This window comes from Neophocaena asiaeorientalis, unplaced genomic scaffold (assembly GCF_003031525.2).
Source record: "Neophocaena asiaeorientalis asiaeorientalis breed wild unplaced genomic scaffold, Neophocaena_asiaeorientalis_V1.1 scaffold91, whole genome shotgun sequence".
In the NCBI taxonomy this organism is placed as follows: Eukaryota; Metazoa; Chordata; class Mammalia; order Artiodactyla; family Phocoenidae; genus Neophocaena; species Neophocaena asiaeorientalis.
In genome coordinates, this window is record NW_020173198.1 from 6,527,816 (window position 1) to 6,555,268 (window position 27,453).

The 27,453-nt window shown below is 46.4% G+C and overlaps 1 protein-coding gene across 1 annotated transcript in view; it reads right to left on the reverse strand.

The window, feature by feature from the left end:
- HS3ST2 (heparan sulfate-glucosamine 3-sulfotransferase 2) overlaps positions 1-27,453 on the reverse strand; it is an 89,831-nt gene extending 62,378 nt beyond the window's left edge. Inside the window, exon 1 of the mRNA XM_024744626.1 lies at positions 26,886-27,453. Within this exon, the coding sequence (XP_024600394.1) occupies positions 26,886-27,370 (485 nt within the window). The 5' untranslated portion in view covers positions 27,371-27,453. The remainder of the gene's footprint in view (positions 1-26,885) is intronic.

The following is a 27,453-nucleotide window of genomic DNA, read 5'->3' on the forward strand; positions in this document are numbered from 1 at the left end:
TGAATATCTACTACAGGTACTGTACTGGGGACAATGGTTCATATTTCCTCATTTAGTCTTGGTAAGATTCCTCAAAGTTCTTTGCGCCCCTGTTTTCCAAATGAGGAAACTGAGGCCCAGAAAGATAACATGACCTTGCCCAAGGTCACACAGTCAGTGGAAGAGGCTCATCCGGCCCGCAAATCCATCCTCTTTCAACTATGTCTTGCTGCAGCCATGTAACGACAAATAAGACGTAACTCCTGCAATGAAAGCGCTTATCAGTGAGTTGGAAGGAAAGGACACATATTAAAATAATAATTACAGGGTTCTAGGAAACACACAAGGCTGGCCTGATCAGGCAAGAATTCAAGGAGAAAATGAGACTCCCAGCTGAACAAATGTTTCTTTCTTATTTATTCTTCTGAACACCATGTGTTGAGAGTTAATCATACTCCTTGCTCTGTGGCTTGTCATCATCATTGGTCTGTGACAGCCCCTTTCTTATGTATTTATTAATTAATGTACACACTTTTCTCTTCATTCCCCTCTTCCACAGGCAATCCATTCTCATATATTTACTGGATATCTTTTTGCTTGAGTATGTTCTTGTAAAATGTATATTGTTTGGCATGTAGGTTTAAAACAATTTACATAAATGGTATTACGCTGAATATCTCATTCCTTTTCCTGCATTGTTCACTCGGTGCTCTACTTTTCTTTTCTTTCTTTTTTTTTTTTTTTTGCGGTATGTGGGCCTCTCACTGTTGTGGCCTCTCCCGTTGCGGAGCACAGGCTCCGGACGCGCAGGCTCAGCGGCCATGGCTCACGGGCCTAGCCGCTCCGCGGCACGTGGGATCTTCCCACACCGGGACACGAACCTGTGTCCCCTGCATCAGCAGGCGGACTCTCAACCACTGCGCCACCAGGGAAGCCCGGCACTCTACTTTTAAGGTCTATCTGTGTTGCTTCGTGTTCATCTATCTGCTGATGCTGAGGGCTGCAGGAGACTCCACCTGTGCATCCCCACCCCTGTCCACCGACTTTCCTGGGGATGGAGACTGTGTCCAGCTCCCCACCTCTATAACTACACTGCAGTATCTTTCCCTGTACATGTCTTTTTACGGAAATTTGTGAGGCTGTCTTTGGGTTATCTGCCCAGGAGTGGAACTCTGGAGTTTTTGATATGTTTAATTTGACAGTCATGTCAGATCGCTGTACAGAATTACACCAGTCTGCCTTCCCACCAGCAGTGCCCGAGAGCTCTCATACCCTCTTATCTACTCTGACACATAGCATTTTTCTAATTTTTGCTAGTTTAATAGGTGTGAAATGATATCTCAAATTGTTTTAATTTTAATATCTCCAATTACAAATGAGTTCATATAAAGCATACAGGTTTTTTTAAAAACTGCCTACTATGTGCTTGGCACTGTGGGTGATAATGGAACAAGTAGGTGACTTGGTCCAAGATCTTACTAAGATTACATGAGGGTACAAAGTAAGACCAAGCATATAACAAGGGAGGCATTAAAGGTGGGAAGACAAAAGGGTTTGCAATGAGATTGGGAACATCACTGTCCGACGCCAATAATACGTTAACAAGGGCTGACTGGACCTCCTGGCTCAACGCAGCAACCAAGCTGAAGGACCAGTTTATACCTGACCACCCTGAATGAAATCAGACGATAAAAATCTTTTGTTAAAGAGAAGAAAACTCAATTTGAGAAGACTGGAGGGGGCTTCCCTGGCGGTCCAGTGGTTAAGACTTCGCCTTCTAGTTCAGGGGGTGCAGGTTTGATCCCTAGTCAGAGAGCTAAGATCCCACATGCCTCGGGGCCAAAAACCCAAAACATAAAACAGAAGCAATATTGTAACAAATTCAATACAGACTTTAAAAATGGTCCACATCAAAAAAAAAAAAAAAAAAAGACTGGAACTTTACCAAAAGTTGAATTTGCTTTATCAAAAAGCCTCAGGGGGCTTCCCTGGTGGCGCAGTGGTTGAGAGTCCGCCTGCCGATGCAGGGGACACGGGTTCGTGCCCCTGTCTGGGAGGATCTCACATGCTGCGGAGCGGCTGGGCCCGTGAGCCATGGCCGCTGAGCCTGCGCATCCGGAGCCTGTGCTCCGCAAAGGGAGAGGCCACAACAGTGAGAGGCCCGCGTACCACAAAAACAAACAAACAAACAAACAAAAAACAACAACAAAAAAGCCTTATCTTCAACATCCTACTAAGTTGCTGATCGTATTGCTAAGCAAATAGAGCCATAATTAAAGAGACATCATATGGCCCTGTAGCAAAGTAGCCTGAGTTAACATGGACTCTCCTATCAATAGAAATTCTAGATAAAATATTATTAGTAAAAATACATAGTTGAGTTCACAAAAGAGAAAGGGAAATCCCTGAATGGCAGACATGAAGAGAACTTTGATAGTTAGAATGATGCCACAGTGGCCCATAGAGATAACAGACCATATATAGGCTTTAGCCGATGGAGTTGTTATGCCCTCAGAAGGACTGAAGGTGTGACCCTAAGCTCATGGGAGGTGGTTACCTGGAATCAAGACCCCTGTATAGAGCTGTGAAACTTGCAAGCATTGTCATCTTTGGGAAGGAAGACTAGAGAAATTTGTCCCACTGGCCCAGGGGAACTGTAAGGAACTTTGTCTTTATTCAGGGTTCTGGGAGGAAAAACTGTCTTGAAAAACTGAAACCTTGAGCTTGTGTTGAGCATGGTGCAGGAGTCCCAAAGCAAGAAATTAACACAAAAGTCTGTCCCAGTGCTGCAGAAGCAAATGCAAAGCCACTCGGTAGAAACACTGCCAACCCAGGACACATAGTACTCACAAGGCAGAAACAATCCCCACTAAGATGAGCTTGAAACTTAAAAATTAAAAACACTCCAGGAAATAATCCATCATAATGGAGAATAAGATGATATGACAAAAAGGGAATGGGTGTTCCCAAGAACTTGAGATAATAAAGCCATTTAAAAGAAACTATGAAATAAATATGTTTAACATAATTAAAGAGATTAAAAAACCCCAGAAACATGAATGAAAGAATAGCCCATTATGGGGGAAAAAACAGGCAAATCCTAGTTTTGGTAAAAGTTCTAACCTTTCCAAAGTGAGCCTTTCTCTTGTTAAAAACAAATACTCTCCAACAAATGAAAAAACACAAAGGAAATTTTCTATAGTTTGACACTGAGAGATTAAAGAAGGCAAACAGGGGAGAATATTAAGAGATGAGAGAAACGCATTAGAAGGTACAACATGTGTCTAACAGGAGGACCTAGGAGGAAGAAGGGAGAATAGACAATGGGAAAGAAAATACTCAGAGATGATGGCTGAGAATTTCCCAGAATTGATAGAAAGCATTAATCTTCAGATTTAGGAAACAAAGTATGTTCGGATCAAAATAAAACAAATCCATACTTTAGATACATTGTAGTGAAATTACAGAACATCAAAGAGATAGTGAAAAGCAACCAGAGATAAAAGACATATTTGCCATAAAGGAATCACAACTTGATTCAGAGCAGATTCATCAACAATGATATGAAAGTTCAGAAGATGCTGGAATTATATCTTGCAGGATCTGAGGGAGAATAACTGCCAACCTAGAATTCTGTACTGAGTTAACTATTAATCAAGAGTGAAGGCAAATAGAGACATTTTCAGAAAAAAAAGATATTGACAGAATTTAGTAAAAACTAGTGAAGGGCATACTTGAGTAGATAGCAAGTGAATGTAGAAGGAGGAAGTGGATGAAAGATGCAATGGTGACCAAAGGAATTAGGAAACCTCTGGATAGATCTACAGAGAAGTTTCCTGTTTTTAGAAAAGGAGGTAATAATGATAATAGGATGTGGGCTGGTAAAAACAAGGTGTAACTAAAATCCTAGATAAAAACACGGTAGATGGGGGCTGGTGATAGGGATTTGTATGCTGAGGTTCTTGTATTTTGGGGGAAGAAGGTAAAATATTGACAGGTTGTAGACTATGAAGTTAAAATTATAAGGATAGCCCCTGAAAGCATCTGAGTATTACAGATAACGTCCAAAGTAGTTGAAGGAGAGGAGTCAGTGTGGCTTACGGTGTGGGGCAGTGGAAGAAATGTAAGATGTGCCTCGGTAGGACATTGTCACCCACTCCAGAACCACTGATGTCTCTCCTAATAGCATGAGGCAGGTCATGAGGGGAATGATAACTGCGCCATTCTCTCTGGACTTGCAGGTGGACAAAATCGCTGCTCCCTCCCAGGGCAGCCAGAAGCTCGTTTTCACCTTTTATATGCACTCTGACACCATCAAAGAATTCCTATTTTGTGAGCTCCTTTGGGTAATTGCAAAAGCAGGCGACATCTCTGAAAGAATAAAGTTTCTTTGCCAAGCAAAGAATATGCAGACTGAGCGAGAGGTGACCTCCCTGACATGAGTACAAAGGAAATGATGTGGTATGAATGCAACTTAAGGAGTCTTGAGGAAATGTTGTACTCCTTGACACCAGGCCACTCTCACAGGGCAAAGGAACCCACTGAATCTCTGATTTCACTTGCTTCTACTTACCTTTGTAAGTCAGGTGCCCATCACCATGAAAACCAAAAGTCATAATTGATTTGATGTCAAAGATGACATGCGCACTGCACCACAATCTCAGCTTCTTGTACCAGCTAAACGCTGGCAGCAGCATCATTGAAACTTCCTTTTGAGTAAAGTTAAAGGCAACTTTTTGTCTTATTCTGCACAACTCTGGGCATTTTTTTTCTAGAAAATGACCATTTATTTTACATTAAAAAGCTGAGGTAAAAAGATGCTTTTTGCAGGCATCACATTCACAGTGCATGGACTTGAAGGCAGCCAATTTCCATTGCAATAAGATGAATTCTGCAAAATGTTGCAGGTACATATTTATAAATTTGAGGGGAATGGGAATATAGTTTTCATCATGTTCTTGGAGATATTTATGAGCCAAATGAAGTTAGAAGCACCTAAGACATTAATTCTAACTAGCAGCAGGGATAGGTATGGGGCATATTGGAATCTTTGGGTGAAAGGGGACAAAACTGTGTGTCATCTAAAAAAAAAAAAAGCATATAATATGCTACCTTGCGTTGGAAAAAAAAGAGTGGAGTGGCTTCTACCCTGGAAAGAAGATTTCACATAACTTACAGAAGTTACCCATGCAAAAGCTTTTGTGCCAAGAAGTAAACAACATTGAGAAATACTGCTCTAAAGTATGATTTAACTTATCAAATGTGATTGACAGGCCATTCACAATCACAACTACTCTAAAGCTATAGGCAGAAAGGAACATTGTACCTCTCCTCCTTCGCTACTTACAATTTTGTTCTTTTCAAGAGCTCCTTCCAGATTTCCTGAGAAGCTTTTCATTCTCTTGTGAGCCAGCAGTGCAATGTGGTTTCAGTGGGTGCCTGTGAGTGAGGCTGAGTCCTGCCCTGCTCAGGTGCTACAAAGCCTCGTTGATTCATTCAACAAACAGGTATCAATGTTATTAGGTGCCAGGCACAGAGGAGATGGCCAGGGACAAGGTTGGGCTTCATTTTGCAGTAATGCACAGATGTTTGAGGACATTCAGTGTAGTGAGGGAGTGCGTTACACAGGGTTGCTAAGGGCAATGTAGGGATGCGCCGTGATCATCACAGTTTAGTGCAGTTCACAGATGGGGTGACAGGCCAGCTGGCGTTGCGCAGGGAAGTGTGGGCGGGGCGTTCATGGTTGGGCATTAAAGGGCAGCATCGGGCGGGGCTGGGCAGCGCTGGGACCCTGTGGTAAAAACAGTAGATCAGCATTACTATACCTGAGTCCCAGGGTAATGAGACCAAGGCAGGATCTTATAGGAAGAAAAAGCATCCCCCGGACTCTTTCCGAGGCTGCAAATGGCAGTAGGGCACACACCCTAGCACAGGGGTCCCCAAACCCCCGGGCTGCGGACCAGTACTGGTCTGCAGCCTGTTAGGAACCGTGCCACACAGCAGGAGGTGAGTGTCAGGCAGGCGAGCGAAGCTTCATCTGCCGCTCCCCATCGCTCGCATTACCACCTGAACCATCCCCAGCCCCCCAGTCTGTGGAAAAATTGTCTTCCACGAAACTGGTCCCTGGTGCCAAAAAGGTAGGGGACCGCTGCCCTAGCAGACCCTGTACCACCCACCCTGCCACCTGGAACGAGGAAGGACTGGATTTGCAGTGGTCGCCTGCCTGCATACGCTGTGGTCCTTTCAACAAATTGTCTCTTCTCTCAATCCCATTCTTGCACTTCTCAGTGACCCCTGCCCTTTCATAAATACAGCTCCAGGAGCCTCCACTGCTGGGTTTCAGCAGCCGTGGACACCTAATCGATAGCTTTTCATAACAATTTTCTCCCCAGCAAGGACTCTGGCCCAAACTATTCAGCTACGACACACCTGGATTGAACTAAACAAAGATGTCAAAGCAACCGAAGAGGCAATTTGTTATTTATGCTTTTTAAGGACTCATTCTGCAGCTGCTGTGAGAGTTAGGAGCCTCCACCAACTGTCAAAAAAGCCTCTTTGATCCAATGTTGCGGAGGATATTGAATCTGAAGGGTGGTGCTTGGTGGGTCTGCTGGGAACACCTTCCAAAGGAATCCAACATGGACAATTCAAAATCCCAGGCCATGGAATGTTTCATCCTGAGTCCCAACTGCATGATGGAGTTTTGCTCAAAGAGATTCTAGAGTGAGACAAAGGAGCTTTAAGTCCATTTTCTCCAAATCCAGTCATTCAGATACAACCCACACAATCCTGGCCATATTCTTGCGCTATTGTTTACTTTCTATTTCTCCTTAAAATCCACTCACTTTTTTCTGCTTACATAAACATATATTTTTTTAGTTTTAAAAAACCTTTGTTAGAACCATAAACGGAAAACCATATCTCTTGCCACAAATGGTAGGTAACCGTAAAAATAAGTACAGAGAGGAAAACAAGATTAAACTCTAACTAGGTAGCGTTGCAGTGTTAGCTATGAACACCAAGCAGACCTTCTCCTTGACTCAACTGGAATGAGGAATGGGTATTGAAAAGGGCATGTTTTCACCATGAACTTTGATGTGTAACATGAGTAGACATCATCCCAAATCACCTCAAGGATCACCCCAAACCCCTAGTTATGACACATTCTGCACTCAGGTTACACAAACCTAGTCTAACTCCCTGATTGTACAAATGAAAACACTGACACTAAGGGTACACAAGTCATCCACCCAAGAGCAAAGGCAAGTTGATGAACTTGTGGGGACTGGAACATGGGTTTCCTAACCCAAGACCAGAGCTCTTCTGACACCACTGTTGGATTAAGCTTTCCTTCCTTCAAGACTCAGGACCTCTGAGCATCACATGCTTCCCCTGGGAGACCCATCTGGAGACATTAGTCTAGGAAGGCTCAGCTACCTCCCAGCCACCCGAGGTCAGCACTAACTGGACACAGTGGAGCACAGAGCCCTGGGAATGGCTGGCTGCCCTGGCGCTGGGCCTCAGGGACCCTCCTGGAGTAGATGGCCTGGCCTGAAGGATTCCGAGCAAACAAAGGCCTGATAGGCACCTTTTAGCAAGAGACTAAGATGGGACCCTCTGTCTAGACCAAGCTCCATCTAAAAAACTGGAGGACTTGAAAGTCACGGCTGAGCTATCACTACTGAGCAGCAAAGTAGATCCCTGGTCCTTGGGAGATCTCTGTGTCTGCTTCCAGAGAAAGTAGTCTGGAAGAGTAAGCAGCTGGTTAGTAACCCTAACCTAACCTTGACTTCTTTTTGAGCTCATGGGCAAGAAAGAGTGCACGATATGTTATGTGACAGATACATTCTGTGCCCTGTTTCACTCCCCTTAGCCCACCTTGGACTTCAGCGGCAGCTATGATGGACAGTTCCTGTGAACCCTGACAGCACCCCTGCTCACTTTCCCCTCACCCAGGGCAGTCCAGAAAGAAGCACAGGGAGGGAAACACCCCTTGGAGAAACTCCTATGTCTCTATTGGCTCTCCCATGAGAGCCAATGGCTCTCATCTGGAGAGACAATTCTGAGGCACTTTCTAGATGATTCCTTAGAATTCCTTGGATTCCCCAGCACAATTGAGTCCAAGTCACCACCGTGCCAACCAGCTATTCATAATTGACTTTCCCCCCTTCCCCTTGTCCCTCTATCCACTATCCTTCCTGCTTCCGGGAATCATCTCCAAAATAGGTCAACTGTCTACTCCTGTAGAGAAAAGAGAAAAGATCACCAGATGTATGGAAGAATAAAGTACTGTAGCTCATAAATCAGTGCGAGAAATAAGAGTAAACATTCAAGCACGATAGTCGCTACAAGGAACAAAAGTAATATTAGAAACAGCTGCATTCTCAACAAGACTCAGAAACCACTACGTCCATTCAACTGTAGAGAGGGAATAATCTGAAGTCAATAAGGGTTGCATGGAAAAGAAGAAATGATTGATAAAGTAAAAGCCACAAATGGAGATGGGACTCCACATTTCAAACTACATATCAGTGAATAAAACAACTCAGGAGACACTTGTAGAATTCCGAGGCAAAAGAAAAAAGTGATAGAAGAGAAAAGAATTTTAGAGGACAATCTGTCAAGTTTATTAAGAATTTAATGGAAAATCCAGATGACTGCTATTGATCAGAGTAGAAGTGCTAGTAAGTAGCGAGGAAAATTCATGAACCACATCTAAACATATCCTGATTCAATGTTTTAACTTAAACAGTAGAGAAAAATCACAAAGCATCCAGGCAGGGAAAAAAAACAACCACACAAAATGAAGCAGTTTGTCTGCAGAGGAAAAAGATGAATCCAGCTGACATCAAATTTCTCTTCTGTCACACACACACACACACACACACACACACACCACAGGACAGTAGAACACTGTTTTCAGAAGGGTTTTTGTTTTCTTTTTTCAAGGTTTTGCCCTAAAAATTTTAATTCAGCCAAATTATCGTTCATGTGTGAGAAAAACAGAAAGATATGCTTAAACCTACCAAAGGGCTCAAATTAAAACAGTAACAAAAAAAAAAAGTTATTGATAAAAGTTCTCCAACTGGTTGAGAGATAAATAAAAACAAACAACTAAAGAAAGGTATAAATTAATGGAGGAAGGAAGGTGAATACCGGCACCAGTAAACACAGACTTATGCTGTGACTACAGTAATGAAGCTTACGGCCAATATCAAATGTAATATTTGCACTAAGATACATTATATGAGATGATTTAATAATAATTACTTAGAAACAAAGCCCTCAGCACTTACCATTCCGTTCTCACCCTCCCTGGCCCCTGGCGATGTCTCTTTCTACAGCTCGCAGGTAAGCTTTTTGTGTTTAGCTGTTACACTTGAACTCTTTTATCAATTATCTACGCTTTACCTAGCACTTCTGTGATCTCATCAGCAGATAGAGTTTGGGGGAAATGATACCCAGGTGAGTTCAGGATGTCAGTTAAAAACTATTTTTAAAATCATGAGAAAAAGTACCTTTAAGATGCACTAAGTGTTTTATGAGGATTAAATACGAATTCGATTTCATCTAGTTCTTTTTCAGCATTATAAAGATGCTTGAGCCCTTCGCAGATTTTTTTAAACCTTCTGGCTCTACTCTTTCTCTCATTCCTCCTAATTTTGTCTATTTGTGCTCTTTTTTGTTCTTGATTAAATACCACAGCTGTTTGTCTATTTTATTGATTTTTTTCAGAGAATCAGTTCTTGGGTTTTTTGTTTAAACCAATATTACTGTTTTCCTAGGTTCATTTCCTGTTTTTATCTTTCCCAATGATTTCTTCCTTGTTTCCTTACATTTGTTTTATCATTCTTCCAACTTTTGGGGTGGAGTCCTTAGTCAATTCGTCTTCTTCGTTTAATAAAGAAGCGTGTCTGCTGTGGAGTAGAGCTTTGACTACATCTGACTAGTTTCTAAGTATTGTACACATTATCATTATTTTCCACATATTGCACAATTCTTCACTTACCTGAGTAATTAAGAGGTGTAGTTATTTTTGCTTGTTTTTTGTTTGTTTGTTTGTTTTTGCGGTACGCGGCCTCTCACCACTGTGGCCTCTCCCGTTGAGGAGCACAGGCTCCGGACGCGCAGGCTCAGCGCCCATGCCTCACGGGTCCAGTCGCTCCGCGGCATGTGGGATCTTCCCGGACCGGGGCGCGAACCCGTGTCCCCTGCATCGGCAGGCGGACTCTCAACCACTGCGCCACCAGGGAAGCCTGATCATCATCATATTTGAAATAGGTTAGTAGGAACAACGAGAGCTGACCATGGAAAAGTCCAAATAGACCAATAATCATGGGAAAAAGGTAATGTTAGGAAATACAAACCATCTTTTCTTCAGGGGCCAGCACAGAGTAAGAGATGTCGGAGGGGTGGACACCTCAGACACATCTGGTGCACCTACCCCTTGCTTCACTGTGGTTTATGTGCGAACTGCCCGTCTCTATCCCTCCCCATCACTGTGTCCATTTACTTCCTGGTCACGCCACACCTTGTGACCTCCCTCTCCAGCGGTACAGGAGCCTTTGTTATTGCAGCTCCTTCCGTGAATTCAATTAAAACCCACAGGCTGGCAACACTCACATTTTTGCCTCCAGCCCAGGTGACTTCAGCATAACCACCCAAGTTGTGTCTTCATCACCTAATGAAAAGAAATCCGTTCAAACTAACCCAAGGGAAAACTGGGGTTTGTGAAAGGATGCTGGGGTGGGTGCCTTGCAGATATAAAGTGCAGGCAGTACAGTCAGACTTTAATGGCCTCTCTCTATTGTACACGCAGTCTCTGTGTCTAATTCAAGATGCCACAGAAAGAAAGAACACGATTGCTCGCCCCTCTATAGTGGTGGCTGAGGAGTGAAGTCTTGTGGGGCTCTGGGAAGCATGGGTTCTTCACCAAGTACTGAGAGGAGGGAGCTGTGGGCATCTCCAGTCCAGGGTGGGTGCTCTTCCCAGCTCTGGGGGTGCTCGGGCAGGAGAAGGTGCATAGGGAAGCTTTTTGTCCCTGCTAAGTTGGCTCGGGATGGAGGGAGTGGGGAGCAGGGGAGGCTTCTGTCTCCATCCTTAGGCTGTCTGGTGCTCAGGTGGTCAGACCTGCTGGTGGTAGAGTGTGAATTGGTTTGTTCTGAGGGGGAAATCCTTGGATACCTCTTCCTCTGTGGTTTGTGATCCATTTTTCCCCATCGCACATGCCCTGCCAACTCTCCCCAGGACCTCAGCCAAATCTTCTTATCCAGCAACAGGCACTGATTATGAAATGCATTTTGCACTGCTGCCTCCTTCATGTCCTGACCTCAGACCTTTAGATGGAGGCCTGGCTGGACATCTGCACTGGCCACCAAGGCCCCAGACCACAATGGAAACCCAACCTTTGCATCAGACTCCAGCATTGTTCGGAAATGTGGGTGTGGGGTGGGGAAGATTTAAAGGCTACCCACATTCTTGATTCTGACTCATAACAAAGATGGAAGGTAGGCTTGTGAACTCCAAAAACATGGGAGCTGGTTCGCTTCGATAACTAAGAATTAGGGGGCTTCCCTCGTGGCGCAGTGGTTGAGAGTCCGCCTGCCGATGCAGGGGACGCGGGTTTGTGCCCCGGTCCGGGAGGATCCCACATGCCGCGGAGCGGCTAGGCCCTTGAGCCATGGCCGCTGAGCCTGCACGTCCCTGTGCTCCTCAACCGGAGAGGCCACAACAGTGAGAGGCCTGCGTACTGCAAAAAAAAAAAAAAAAAAAGAATTAGGGATATAAGATGGCTCTTCAGTAGCCGAGTTCTACAATCATGGATATTTTAAAAATAAAGCTTTACTTTTTAATTTTATCTTTAAAAGTATTACACAGGAAAATAGACTTTTATTAGTGTTAAGCACTATGAATTTTAACACATGTACAGACTCATGCGATCACCACGACAATCACGACACAGAAGGGTTTCACTCCCCACCGCGCACCTGCTGCACATTCCGTCGTCTGCCTCTTTATATTCACACCCTCCCCCTGCCTTAAACCCTGGCAAGCACTGAGTTCTTCTCCACCATTTTAGTTTTGCCGGTTTGAGAGTGTCATGTAAACGGAACCATACAGTACGTAACCTTTCTCTCAGTCGGCATAATGCCTTAGAGCTTCATTCAAGTCACAGTTTTTGTTGTTTGTTTGTTTTTTTGCTTTAAAGAACAGTAAATAAAGGTTTTACATAGGCCATTTAGGTTGGAATTGTCAAGAAGCTTTGGGTAGCCCTCAGGTAATTGGTCTTATCAAACCCAGAGTCCAGAAAAAAATCATACAAAATCGGTCCAGAGAAAAAGATCTAAAAATACTACATAGCTGGATCTTTTCCTTCAGTTCTTCACGTCTGTATTTGCTTTTCCCATGATGCCCCATCAATTTGCAATTTAAATTGAAATCACAGCTTTTTAAACCACCCAGACTTTGTAATGTCAGCCAGTCCCTCCCAAGCTGTTGATGGACCATGACAACCAAGTATGATAAAATAATACAGTGATATCAAAGCGAGAGGGATCCAGGTGGGTAGGTCAGCATTTCCCAAAGTGTGAGATATGTACCACTACTGGTTAAAAAAATATTTGGGGGGCACGTAGACATGCCTTTAAATGCCACCTAATCACATCATTACAAAATAATCATCTTTCCTTTTTCATTCTATTCAAATCTTCTGATTACGTCATGGAGAAAGTCTTAGGTGCTATGATGTTAACACCTCCCTAACAGATTTTTTTTTTTCTTTTTTGCGGTACGCGGGCCTCTCACTGTTGTGGCCTCTCCCGTTGCGGAGCACAGGCTCCGGACGCGCAGGCTCCGGACGCGCAGGCTCAGCGGCCATGGCTCACGGGCCCAGCCGCTCCGCGGCACGTGGGATCTTCGCGGACCGGGGCACGAACCTGCGTCCCCGGCAGCGGCAAGCGGACTCTCAACCACTGCGCCACCACGGAAGCCTCTCCGTAACACCGTTTGATCTCTCTCTTTAACAGAAAAAAGAGGCTGCCTCAGGCATAATGTGACACAGGCAACAGTATCGGGCTGGAGTCTAATTGCATTGTTTGGTTTTTACTACATTGGTTTCTATGACCTGTTTCTGGCAAGTGATGATCCTCATTTAAGATAGTGATATAAAGTTTCATGCTTAAGTAAATAGGTTAAAGCAAAAATTATGAGTGGACTTTAACACCATGTAAAGGTTATAAAAGTATTTGTAGATGGCACCCGAACGACTGAAGATTGGGAAACAATGTGTCAGATTTTAGACAGAACTTTGCTGACTGTGTGATTGGAGAAGCTTGTTGACAGATTACCCCAGAGGCAAGACAAACCTGGACGATTGCCTAGCTCTTCCACCAATGGTTCACACGCACAGACTCTCAATACTCATCATTCAACCAACCCAGCGGAGCTCTCTCCACATCAAAGCTCTGCTTGGCTTTAAAGGGAATTGTGTCAGAAATGACACAGTTCATCCTCCTGAGGGGTGGCTGCCTTCTCTTCTCCATCATACCCTTCTCCCTCCAGTCTCCTCTGCACCACCGTCCCAATGTTCTCCTGTCGTTCTGCAGGTGCCAACTAGGCTGGAGAGAAGTCTTTCCAGAATGATCTTTATGGTCCACCCCTGCCCATCCCTTAGCCTCTCCTTGTAACCAAGACCTCACTCTCCAGGTTGGACTTCTATCTGCACCAAACCACCCAATCAAGAGAGGCTCTCACATCCTGTGCAAGCTAGGTCATCTCTAAAACATGAATCTCTGAGCATCTCCGCACAAGCCAAAGGAAATGTGTAGAAGAATGGAGAGCTCTGAGCTGCTCTGAATATGGTACCATGAGCTGGGGACAGTGACCAAGCTGCAGAGGATTTCTATCCCCTGGGGAAGCAGTTTGGAGCCGTGGGGGCATCACAAACTCAAAATCCTCAGGGACTCTGTGAGCATGTACAAGAATGACAATAAGAAGCAGTAGGGATTGCTGGCTCCCTCCCTGGGGGTTGGTTCTACAACCAAATGGGTTTCTCCAACCTCGGGTCATCCTGGCTCCAGATTCTTCTCCTCCCCATCGGCCCAACAGATAAGGCCCCAGCGGGACCCTCAACAGTAATAAGATCTAACACGTACTTATGACATTGAATCACTACAACAACCTAGCAGGTAGGAATGCTTGATATCCTCATCTTATAGAGGAGAAACCAAAGCTTAAGAAGGTAGCAGCTAAGCCCACAACTACCACGTGGCAGAGGCAGGATTAGAAAGCCGTACAGCCTGCATCTAAGGCCCACCCTCTCAGGGTGATGAGAGGACAGCTTATGGGTAGCATCCAGCCCACAAACCTGTTCTGTTCGGTCCACAAGGGTTCTATAAAAGGTGTGAATCAGAAAAACACAATTATAAATCGAGAGTTCACATTTTTTTAAAATGTCATATTTCAAGCTTTTTTCTAAAAAAAACCCACAAAAAACCTAGAAGATCTGGCAATATAGGATGGCAAGAAAAGTCTGTTAGGGACTGACTACTGGGACAAGTATCCCCCCACCCCTTAATGCCCCACAGCCAATTTCATTTCTTCACATACATGCCCACAGAGTCCCTACAGGATGTTGAGTCTGCGATGCCATCACTGCTCCAAACTGCTTCTCCAGGGGATAGGAGCTCTCTGCAGCTGGGTCACCACCCCCAGCTCCCAGTGCCATAATCAGAGCAGCTCAGAGCTCTCCATCCTTCTACACACTTCCCTGGGCACCAGCCACCTGGACTGGGTAGAGGTGCTCAGAGGTTCATGTTTTAGAGATGACCTTGCTTGCACAGTTCACATTTGAATCATGTCCAAGTTTGAGTACCTATAAAAAAATAGCTTTGAAAAAAGTACCTCTCAGAGTCTTTGTGTCTATTTCCTCCTTGTCATCCTTGGTAGGAAAGAACAATCGAATTAAGTCAAATTCTTTCCCTCCTGACAAAATGACGGTCAGACAGAGATTTGGCCAAGTTGCCCAAGAATTTCTGGTTAACGGAGATGTTCATGCTAGAGAAAATAGGAGAAAGAGGCCTCAAAGTAGTAGGGATTTTGCCACCACAGAGCTTTGCAGTGACTTAACTCATTTCTCACAGAATTAATAATTCAGATCCCACACTGTTTCAGCCAGAAGTGGTCATAAACTGTAGAGAGTTTAACCAGCCACTTCTAAAAATGGGGCTCGATCCTGGGAAATGCTACCTCCACTTTAAGCCATCTCACTTGAGCAAAATGAAAGCTGTCGGATGATTTCATACCTTCATTAAAACCATCAAAGCAGAAATGCACTGCAAAGAGGTTGCCAAGGCAGAGGACATTTCCTCATGCTCCAGCAGCTCTGGCGAAGGTGGGGAGATTCAGATCCTGATTACCTTGGGGGAAGGCATCATGGTGTTCGATTCTGTTTGAAAGAAACCACACGTCAGCCCCCTAAATCTAGCATGCCATCGAGGCAGCTCCCTTGCCAGGCATGTTTATGAGGCTGGAACAAGAATGAGAAGCTGGGTGATACACACACTGAGTGACACGTGCCTTTTCTGGGTTGGAGCAAAGCTAATTCAATCTTCAAAAATCTCAAGAGGTTACCTAAGAACACTGCATTTATAAAAAGGGCCTCAAAGGCCTCCAGAAAGAGGGACTCTGCCATCTCTCACCAATTTGGGGGGGACCCTGCAGCCTCCAAGCTACAGTAGAACGTGACGTTCCTTTCTTTGGCTAGTTCAAGGATACCTCCAGGTAGATGCTCGGCCCGTCAAGCCAGGGGCTGTATTGGGAAGTATGTTAGGTTCAGACCCCAGCCTGCTGACACTTGGAAGGGTCTGAAAGATAGCAAGCCCTTAAGAGATGTCATCATCACACCAGCACCTTCCCTGACTCCCCTCTCGTACCTGGTCCCTATGAATCCATCCGCAAAACCTGCAACTGTACCTTCAGAAGGTACCCAGCACCTGCCCACCTCTCACACCTCCACCGTTACCACTGTAAAAGCCTCCTAATTAGTTTCCCTGCTTCTGTCAAGCCGCCCAAGAGATCCTTTTAAAATACAAGTCAGATCATATGACTGCTTAGCTCCAAACCATCCAATATATCTCCCCACTCGCTCAGAGGAGAAGCCAAAATTCTTGCAGTGTTTTGGAGACCATTCTGGCAGTATGTATCTCGAGCCTTTAAAAAAGTTCTTCACTGTGACCTAGTAATTTCACTTCTAGGACTCTAGGCTAAAGAAAGAATTAGAGATCTAGGCAATGGAGAGTTACTTAAATAGAAAAAAAAAAATTGGGGATCAGCAACTAAATGTCCAAGAAGAGGGGAATGGGTAAGCGCTCCACGGGACCACATGATAGAATGAGACCCAGACACTGAAATCAAGGTTTGGAAATATTTAATGGTGTGGGAACATCTTAATGATGGAATATTAGGCAGAGAATGCAGGATTGAAAATTGTGCTTTATGTATCTATACTACGGGTCTTAATTTTGTTTGAAACAAACAAAAGTCCCAGTTCTGCTGCTTCCCAGCCAGGTGGCTTTGGTCAAATCTTTGAGTCTCTGAGAAGACCAGTTTCTTCAACTCTAAAAGTGAGAGGGGAACATTTTGGATCTCTCAGTTTTCACTGGTACATGACACAGCATAGACTTTTTTAAAAAGTAATAAACAAATCATTAAAAAAAATTCTTGCAATGCCCTTCATGGATCTGAATGGGGACCTGGCCACCTCTCTGAATTGACTTCCCATAACTCACCTCCTTGCTGTGGCCACTCCAGCCATTTTGCCCCTAGATTTCCCTCAGTCACACCAGAGACCCTGCTGTCCTCAGAGCCTCTGCATTTCTTTTCCCTCTGCCTACAGTGCTCTTCGCTCAGATCACACATGCTTTGCTCCTTCACCTCCTTCAGGTCTTTACTCCAACATCACCTTCTCTGTAAGGCCTTCCCGAAAACACCCCGTCTAGAATCGCAGTGGCCCCCTCCCTGCCCACCGAGCTCTCTCCATCCTCCTTCCCTATGCTTTCCCACAGCACCTGTCAGCATCGGACATAGATATACTTTACTTACTTCTTTATTGACCATCTCCTTCCCACCCCATAGAAAGTAAGCACCACAGGAGCAGGGATTTTTGTCTGCTTTTTTTTTTAACTGCTCTCTCCCCGGGGACTATGACAGTACCTGGCATGGAGCAGATGCTCACTAAATATCTGTTGAAGTGGTGGCTGAGTTACCAGCACCGCACCCTGCACTCTCTTGCCCAGCCTCCCGAGACCCACGTGTGAAAAGCCTAATGAAAGGCTGGGGCCAGCCTGTAGCCTTGGAACAGACTCACCAATTCCTAGTCATCCTGTACACCTAAGCATAGTCACTCAACAACTATTTATTGAGCACCTACTGTGTGCCAGGCACCACTCTGAGCTCAGGGGACACAACCATGCACAAAACAGACAAGATCCCTGCTGTCCCGGAGTTTTCGGTCTGGTGGGGGAGACGGTGAGTAAAAAGAAAAATGAACAAGATCATTTCAACTTGCAATAAGAAGTAAAAAGTAAATAAACCAAGGTGGAGACAAGAGATAGAGGGTAATGAGGAAGGTGAGTCAGCTTAGACTGGGTAGCTAAGGAAGGCGTCTTCAAGGTGACATGTGAGCTGGAACCTGCACGATGAGAAGCAGCCAGATCTAGGGATGCTCTGGGGGAAGAGTGATTCAGGCGGAGGAAACAGCCACTGCAAATGTCCTAAAGCATAGGCATCAGCTCCCCGGAAAGTCTCTTTGACCCACCCTGAGTGGGGGCCCCTCCTGTGACCCCATATGCCAGGAGTATTTTCTCTCTCAGCATATCTTGTTATTGGATTTGTCTGCCCCTTCAATTCTTTAAAGGAGAGTCCTTTTGTATCTTAATTTTTCTGGGACTTAACACAGTGCCTGGCATACAGTAGGTAGTCAATAAATGAACTACAGAACTGAAGTGATTTGAAAAAACTTTACTTTTTGATTTGACTGTAATCAGAAGTGAAATTGTGCAATGAATGTATTTAGAAACAGCATCCCTATAGGGCCACCCCTTTCACCCGCCTCCTGCAAAAATCCCATCTGCCCATTGAGACCCAAATAACATACCATCTCCTCCAGAAAGCCTTCCCAAATTCCCCCAATCGGATTTTGTCTCCCCGCCATGCTACGATAGCTCTGCTTGCATCTCTGTTATGGTTCCTATCATCAGCTCTGACTTGCGTAAAAACTTCCCATGAACATTTCATAACCCATCAAACTGGGAGGAACCCAGGAGCAGGACCTGTGTCTTATTCTCCTTCAGGTTCTTAGCACTTAGCTCAATAAAGGAATGACGAGAAAATCAACGACCGATAATGACAGCCAACACTTGTTGGACACCTTCCACATGCTAGAAATTTTCTGAGCACTTTTACATGATATCACTCGTTCAGTCCTACATGTAGGCAAGAGGGTTGGTCCCCATGTGCAGATAGAACTGGGGTACTTGTTGGTGGACCGACACTCTGTGGTAGAACCAAGATTCCCGCTCGTTCATCCTGACTCAAGAGCCCGAGCTTTTAATCACTGTGCTGAAACTGTCTTCTGATCTCTGTTTTGAGTTCATCTCGTCCATGAACTCAGGGCTGCCCTCCTTCCCTCTTTCCGGTGTTCCCTGAGGCACTGCTTCAATGCCAGCTCTTTTTTCCACCAGGCCTAGGGTGGCTCTGGGATTCCATTACCTGCAGTGAGCACCAAGACCCGGGGGCCCTGAGTGAGCAGGAAGCCACCACCTCATCAGGGTCGATGACTACTTACCCATCTGAAGGCAAGCTTGGGGAGCCCTGCTATCACAGACACCCTCTAAATGGGTTCTGTTGACAACATTTGGTAAGTCCCAAGGACAATTTTCCCCATCGGAGCTCCTTTTATGCAGCTAAAAACTATTTACAAAGATATGACATTGTCTTCCCCTCTTTATACAGTGAGATCAAACTGTCTGAGAAAGCAAGAGTGACACCCTGCCCCGCCGTTATGTTTAAGCCTCACATATGCATCGCAGCGGGGGAAAAAAAAGGACTCTGCATCCTGAGATTTCAAAAAGACATCCTCTCTCACATGAGTCTCAAAATTTTAAAAACAAAAAACAGAAAAAAGCTCTGAGCCCCTTTCACATAAGTTGCCAAGTCCCTAGTGGAAACAACTTTACTTTTGACTTTTGTAACACTGATACCTGCAGGTATGTAACGACCTATGGAGATACGATATCCATGGGGGAGACCGCTGATTTTCCACCAGCAAAAGCGGTGATGAAACCAACAGTAAACTTGTGGGATTTTTTTTTCTTTTAAATACCTGCTATACCCTTTATTCAGGGAATCCTGTTCTTCTGAAGGCTAGACTACTTTGTAAATATTGCAAGTACCAATACTTTCTGAATGCTGAGTTTTCCTTTGGCTTGTCTCTTCCAATCATTAACACATCAAAGGAATCTGAACGCTAGACACATCACTGGATTTACTTACACTGGATTTTCTGCAGACTAGTAGTGTTTCCTATGATGCTGGTGCATAGCTCATCTCAGTAATTTTAGATACTACATTAGACCTACTGGTGAGAAAATGTATTACCTTTTCCACTTCACTTTCATTCCTTCTGATTACATTAAGGAGAAATGTTTCACATTGATATTAGTATTTCTTTAGCTGCTCTTCTTAGTATCCCCTGACGTCCTCTTTTAAACAAAGATAGAGCAGGCTACAGGCTTGGAACGTTCTAGCCACTTTCAGTAGCAAAAATTCAATAGCACTGTTTGTTTTCAATCTACTTATTTTTATAATTACTTTCTAATTATGGCAAGTGATGCTGGTTTTCCATTTAAGGTGGTTTTCAAATAAAGTTGTTTTCTAAAAATATGTTTTTGTTTTTGTTTTGTTTTACGGTACGTGGGCCTCTCACTGTTGTGGCCTCTCCCGTTGTGGAGCACAGGCTCCGGATGCGCAGGCTCAGCAGCCATGGCTCACCGGCCCGGCCGCTCCCCGGCATGTGGGATCTTCCCGGACCGGGGCACGAACCCGTGTCCCCTGCATCGGCAGGCGGACTCTCAACCACTGTGCCACCAGGGAAGCCCTAAAAATATGTATTTTGACTACATTCGCATAATGGGTGTTAGGTTTACAAATGCACAGCACATCTCTAGAAGGATACACAAAAACGGATCCCGTGACTGTTTCTGGGAAGAGGAACTGCGTGGTGGAGAGACAGAGTGGGAAGGAGCAGAATGGTTTTCATTGAATATCCTTTGTCATTTTTGAAGTCTGCACTATGGGAACATATTATCTATTCTACAATGTACACACTGCAGAAAAATCAACCCAGTTCTTTATAAAAAATATAATTTTTAAATGTTAACATAAACATACAAATTATTAAGAAAATAATAGCAGAGGTCATGCGAGGTTTTGGCAAATATGAGGCAGTACAAAAATGACTGAAGCCTGGAAAATGCTACCCTCCGAAGATGTGGGCGTGATGCTGCCTCTCTGAGAACAGCACTGAGAGGTCCTTGAGCCTCCACCCAGAGCAGACACCCTGGGTTTCTTACTCGTGGGAGCCGGCGGCCACGAGCACTGAGATGGAACCACAACGAACACCGCTGACTTCTGAGCTTGGGAAGCCACTCCCAGTGGACTTGTGTCCGGGAAATCATGTGATGCTCAAGCCCCAGGTAACCCAACCAGTCCATCTGGCCCAAGTTCCTTGGAAGCACACGCTCAGTAGTAACCCCTTGCCCCCCCTCTCTCTATGCCGTTATCCTCTGAGGAAGCCCCGTGAGAGAAGCATCGGACCAACAGCCCAGCTGTGGAGCTCGACAGGCAACAACTACCTCTGAAATGCTAAGTTATTTCCATCACTGTGGCTTTCACCCACCTCATCCAGCTGCCCATGGACTACAAAACCTTCCAGCCCATCCGTGCAGCCCACTAGGAGAACACAGTGGCCGCAGAGCCGGTCTACAGCAGCTCGGCACTGATTCCGGCAAATGGTAGGCGTTTGACAAATAAATGGATTAACCCGCCCTGGGGTTAGTTCTGGAGGGGAGAGAGAGTCCCACAGGTTTAGGTAGACAAGTTGACCTTGCAAACGCCCTCCAGCCTGACTCACAGCCAGCGAGCTTACCTACCCGCCCCAGACCCACGGCCGAGCCCTCGCTCACAGAGAGGGCGTGCCCTCCAAGGGCACTCATTTCAGGCGATCTGAATCCGGGGCTGTGTGCTTCCGCCCTCGCCCCGCCCACTCGGTCTCTCAATCATTCAGGAATGATGCGTGGAGGTCTAACCAACGAGGAGAAAGCTATTCTACAGTCCTGCACGCCAGATGCATGGAACAGAAGCAAGCCCTGCAGGTAACAGCACCTGTTGGGCGTCAAGCATGCCCTGAACCTGTTAGGGACTCTTGGGATATGACTCCAAATATCTGGGCAGAACAGCAGCCCGTGAAGAACATGACCTCCAGAGCATCTTGTTGTCTCGTGGTGGCTGTCAACCCACAATTCCCCTCATTTCAGGATAGGAAATGGCACGGGTAACAATCAAAAATCTAAAATGGGTACAGCTCCTTCACCAATCAGAAGAGACCCCTGCTGGCTGCAGAGACAAGCAGGGTCTTAGGGGCTCCCTGCTGGGCCGGGCATTTGCCACCTAGCTGCTGGCCCTTTGTAAGGTCCAGTGAGTTTCCAGAGCAGAGGGCATCTCTGGGGGAGAGAGTTTCCATCCAATATGGAAACATCGTATCTAAAGGACTTAAGACCCCATCAATCATTAGACACATCCTAATTTCAGAGATATTAAAAGGTGAAAGAGAAAATGTGCTTCTTAGAATCTATGTAATATTTTAACATCCGAAACAGATGTAACAATGTGTGCCGGTTGAATAGCACTGGGGCTGGTCCAGGTCTTTCCCCCCTAAATAGCCACATACCAAAGGCCATGGGGAAAGCCCAGTCTTCATTCCAAGCTCTTCCACTGTCCCACCCAGCTCTAGGGGGAAGCAAAGCCAGGCTTCAAAAAGCCTCCTTGAGCGATGACAGTCCTTCTTGCCCATCCTGAATATTCCTCGGTGCCTGACAAGAACTGTACATGTGCTGGAACTAACTACTATATCTCCAGCTGCTGCGAGGCTGACAGAGACCTACAAGGCAGACAGAGGATTTATGGACTCAGCGGATCCATTTAATCAGCATGTGTGACATCCTCCTGGACAGAAGCAGGAAAACTCCTTATGAAGACGTGTCTGCACAGACACTGGAATTGTGTGTGCGGGTGCCCACGTGTGAGCTGTGCGTGCACACACATCTGTGCACACGGCAAGCACGGGTCCATCTGTGCCATGTGTCCATCAGTTTGTTAAAGGTGGTAAAGCCTTCCACATTCATTACTTCCCCTGCCTCCTGCCTTTGGTTTTATTTCTTCTTAAAGTTTGCCTTTCTAGAGTTTGGCTTTGTTCTTGAAATTTGATTTCTTGATTGAAATGAGCTGGATAGGGTGATAGACCTTATTCTGTGCTTTTAATTCTCTTTCTCACTTAGACTATTGCCTCTAGGGCAAATGCTATGTCTTCTTTGCCTTACGCCATCCGCAGAACGCCACTGCCACTGAACAAATAAATAACCAGACTTGTGGAGTCTAAAACTTACAGAACAGGCTCATCTATCACAATTTTGACACCAGAGCACAGAGTCAATTATCACATATTAACTTGCTCTTGTTGGCGTTTCAATGCATTTAGAGAAGATTCACGTCGTCTTCACACTGCCACCCCCCAACCCCAGTCGCTGAAAACTAGCAAAACGGAGGACACTTTACACAAAATTCAGTTTCCCCTAAGACTTTAAAAACTACTGGACAATGCACAACTTATGTCTCTTTATGAAAGATGAAAGCCCTGAATACTCTGTCTCATACTCAGCCTTTGATGCATCCCGAATATAATCTTAGATTGGGAGAAGCATTTTCACATACATTGTCAGATATCATTCTCATTTTAAAGGTGAGCAAACTGACACCCAGAAATGAGAAGTGACTTTTTACCAATGCAGGAGGAAGGAGAGAAGAAAGGGAGGGAGGGGAAAAAGGACAATTAAAGCAGAGTTGAAAGTAGAACTTAAGGCCAGGACCCTTCCCAGGCGTTCATGAAACTACTTTTCCAGCAATTAATTAATTCCTCAGCCCCATGTAGTAACAGCAGTGGGGAAAGAAACTGATAGTTTTAATACTAATAGTACTGATGGTGGTAAAAGGAGTGTTAGTGAAGTAGTAGTAGTAATAGTGGTAACGGTGATAACATTACTGTCTTATCTTTATACACCAGGGAATTTTCCAGGGCACTTTCATATACAGGGTTTCATTCATTCTTCAAAACAACCTTCTGTGATAGTTACCACAGGCGCCATCATATGACGAGGAAGCCAGGACTCTGTTTCCAATTACCCAGCATAGGGGACTATCTCCTGCCTTCTGACAGCAGGTCCTATCCTGGGTCCCTTGGTAGCATGGTCTCACCCTGCCTCCCTGTCCAAGCAGCTAGCCGACCCCACCCTGCACACCCAGCTGTTGAAAGTAGAACTTAAGGCCAGGACCCTTCTGTATGTGGAGCAAATTGGGAGAGGGGAAGCTACCCAGGTGCAGAGGAGAGGTAAGCTTCAGTGATGGTCCTTTCTAGGGTGGCCTGAACTGGGCTAGTTCCAAGAGAGGATTCAGGCTGGGGGTAAGGAAGGTGCAGATTCTGTCTCCTGGCCTCTGGCCAATGGTGCCTCCCTGGATGTTTCATTTTGCCTTCAGGCACCGTTTGTCACCTCCTGGTTTATCTCCACTTACTCACAGAAAGAAGTCTCTCCTTTTGATTTTTCCATCATCTACCTGACTGGGGCCTCCAGACCTGGGAGGTTATCCCCAGGGGCTTCAAGGTGGGCAGATCATAATGAGATCCACTGCCTGCAACTCTGCAACTCTACCTTTGGAAAACACAGTCCCCTACAATAGGTGCAAGGGCTCTTTGGCCATGTCTACCCAGTGGACACTGGCTTTATGGTGGCAAGCTGTGTAGAACACTGGTTAGAGCACTTGGCTGGAAATGCACACATGCATGAGCTCACACACACACACACACACACACATACACACACAGCGTGTATGTGTAAATCTTGGTGGGACAGTGCATGCCAATGAATTTTGGGCCTAAATTTCATCAGCTTGCTTTGAGTCTCATTCCAGATGCTCTCTTTTTGGGTTGCAGTTTTCACATCTGTGAGATGATAAGGGCAACAGGCAGAGAGAGAAGCATCTTACCACCTGCCGTCCTAAGTCATGGAATTCAGGAATAAAGTGAGAGCATGGGTTTTAAAGAAAACCATCTATCCCCATCACTTCTGCAACTAATGCATATTACTTGAGTGATAATAAAGAGTAAAACACATACAGAGAAATGTTCTGGAAAGTATGGAAACAGCATCCAAATGGGGCAGTATTACCTTATGCAGAAATGACCATCCACACCCGAAACCCTGGGCTCTGGGGGTGTGGATTTGCAACCCAAATAAGCACAAATCACACAGCCCCTCCTGATGCTAGAGGCTCCTAGCCTTCCTGGGGAAGTGACGGGGATGGGGCTGTTACTACCAGACCTGCAGGTCAAATGTTCTTTCGGAAATATAAAGGGAGAAAGGGACGGTAAGACAGACCCTGGGAAGTGGGGGGTAGGAGAGAGAGAAGTGGAGCTGTCAGCATCCTTGATGTTAAATAAAACCTACCAAGACTCAGTTGAGAATTTTAGCAGAATCCAAATGTGCTATATAAAAAAAAAAAAAAAAAAAGGCACGGCTCCCATCTCTAAGGTTCACAGCTAAGCTGGCTTAGAATCACACATGCCAAGGTTAAAAATAAAAAGCAGCCATCCCTGAATGACACAGGCTCCGAGAAGGAAGCCTGAGGTATGGTGTTTGGTGGCAGAGCACAGAAGAGGGAGTGCAGGGGCTGGGTGCAGGGAATAGGTGTTTAGTGGAGGGCTCAATAAAAGCCAATGCTCACAATTTTGCTATTTTGCACTTAAAAGGCACTTCACTTTGGCAAAGGGTTTCATAATGATCTTTAGATTTTCCATCGAGGAAACCCTGCCGTGCATTAGAGTATGGCCATGGCTGACCCACATCGTGCTCTGCTGTTAGATGTGTCTGCCTCTCTCAACCCACGGTCTGGCTCAGACGCTGTCCTCAAATACTTCGTACACCCAGATGGGATGCCTGGGGGGTCACAGCTTGGAAAGCACCAGACCTGCCATTCTGTGCCACCCTCCCTATTCCACAGAGCCAGCATAAAGGTGCTGGGGCCACCCACAGACCAGCTGTGCCCTTGCTGCACTCCACTGGAGATGGACTGTGTGTCTGCTTCCTGAGGAAGGGGCATGTCCCACCCCTGGTCCCATAAGCCATGACCACTGCAGGCCAGGGCTCCCTGGCAAAGGGGATAAGTTGGCCCTGTTGCCCCGATCCTTACAAATCCAGGGTCCTTATTATGAGCCCAGTGGGGTCCTCCTTCTAATGAAATTGTCCTTTATCCAATATGCTTATGACTTTCTACTCCCTAGAGGGTTTACTTCAATAAAATTTTTAAAGAATAGCCTCAGCTACTGTGTCAGCTACCATGTTACCCCTCCCCAGTTCCATTACTAGGCAGACATTTCTAGCAAGTCTTCAAGGGGTCAGGCAAATGGTGAGAAATTTGTGACCCAGGTTTTATGGGGACCACATACATTACACCACCCCCAGGGATGCCCTGCTCAGCCCACACATGGGCCAGTCCTACACTTCAGCACCATACAGGGCTTGGGAGGGAAATGGGCAGTGAACAGTGGAGGCTACTACCTTCCAGAAGTTTCAGGCTATTCCCAGACACCGCCAGCTTGGGTGACTGTCATCCCTGGCAGTGCAGTGGGAGTCTGCCTATGACTGGTTGCCCCTATGACCCTAGCCAGCCTTCATCTGAGGTGCCTACAAGTATTCCAAATTCCACACCCTGGCTGCTGGTTTAGAAGCATCGCCCAGTGCGAAGTGTCTCTTTGACACTTTTAGAGCGCTTAGAAAGGCCCTGAGAGGCACACAGGGCAGGGACTTTTCCTGATCCTTGTGATGGACCAGAAAATCAAGGCTCAATGAATTTTAGGAATTTGCTCAAGCTAAGTGCAGAGCCAAGACTCACATCCAGGGTCCTTTCCACTATTCAAAAACACTAATTCAGGGTCAGAGTGACTGGGAGTCTCAGGCCAGATACAGCAGAAAATACCTGGAGCTCAGATTGAGACTCCGGAAGGGACCTTTGCCAGGCCCACACCTCAGGGGATGCCCTCTCCTTCGGCCTGAACTCCGGGGACCTCGCCCAAGCGCAGAGCCCTGCCGCGAGGGGGCCCTCTTCGGACTTTCCCTTCTCTGGGTCCGTCAAATGCTAGGAAAGATCTGGCGAGACTCAGGACAGGGCTGTGTTCAGGCAGCACCTGTCCCGGCTGCCCCTTCCCTGCGCACTCGGCTTTACCCCAGACGCTGGACACGGAGCCAGCCCTCCAACTCGCCCTGAGGTCAGGCCAGAGATCTCGCTTCCCTTCCGGCGATTCCAGAGACAACTGTCCTTCGCCGTTCAAGAAACCGGGGCCCGTCTGCACAATCACTGGGAAGTTCTGTATAAATCCTTCTGCTAGAGTTCCCCCACCCCCTCACGTGTCAACCGGAGCCCACTCAGCGAGCCGGGTTAAGGGGAAGCGAAAGCGCAGGAGACGGCTCAGAGGACGGAGCCGATTGGAGCCGGGGCGCGCTGAGTGGGGCTCCCCTCCTTACCTGTACCAGTCCAGCCCGCGGCCGTAGTTCCTGTCGAAGAAGTGGGGCTCGGTGCCCAAGGCCCGCACATCCGGGTGCACGCGGATAAACTCCAGCACGGCGCGGGTGCCCCCCTTCTTCACGCCCACAATGAGGGCTTGGGGCAGCCGCTTGGTACCCAGCTTTGGCGAGCCGGAGTGGTTGGAACCGGAGAGGCGAAGGGCGGGCGCGGCAGCGGCGGGCGCGCTGGGAGCGCTGGGCTCGCTGGGCGTCGGGCCCGGCAGATCGCAGGGCCGGGACTTCTGGAGAAGTTTCTGGCCGCCCGCGCTGGGGCCGCGGAGGCAGCGAGGCGCGCCGAGGAGGCGGCTCTGGCCGAGGTCGTCGCAGCAGCACAGGAGGCTGTAACACAGGTAAGTGCAGGAGAGCGAGAGCGTGAAGGCGAAGAGCAGCCTGCGCGCCCTCCGCGGCTGAGGTGGCCCCGCACGGCCCAGGACCCTATAGGCCATGGCTCCATGGGCCCGCTCCGGGGGTCATGGTTTCCGAGGGGGCGCCGGCGGCGGAGCGGCTGGGGCCCTGCGGCCGCCTAGAG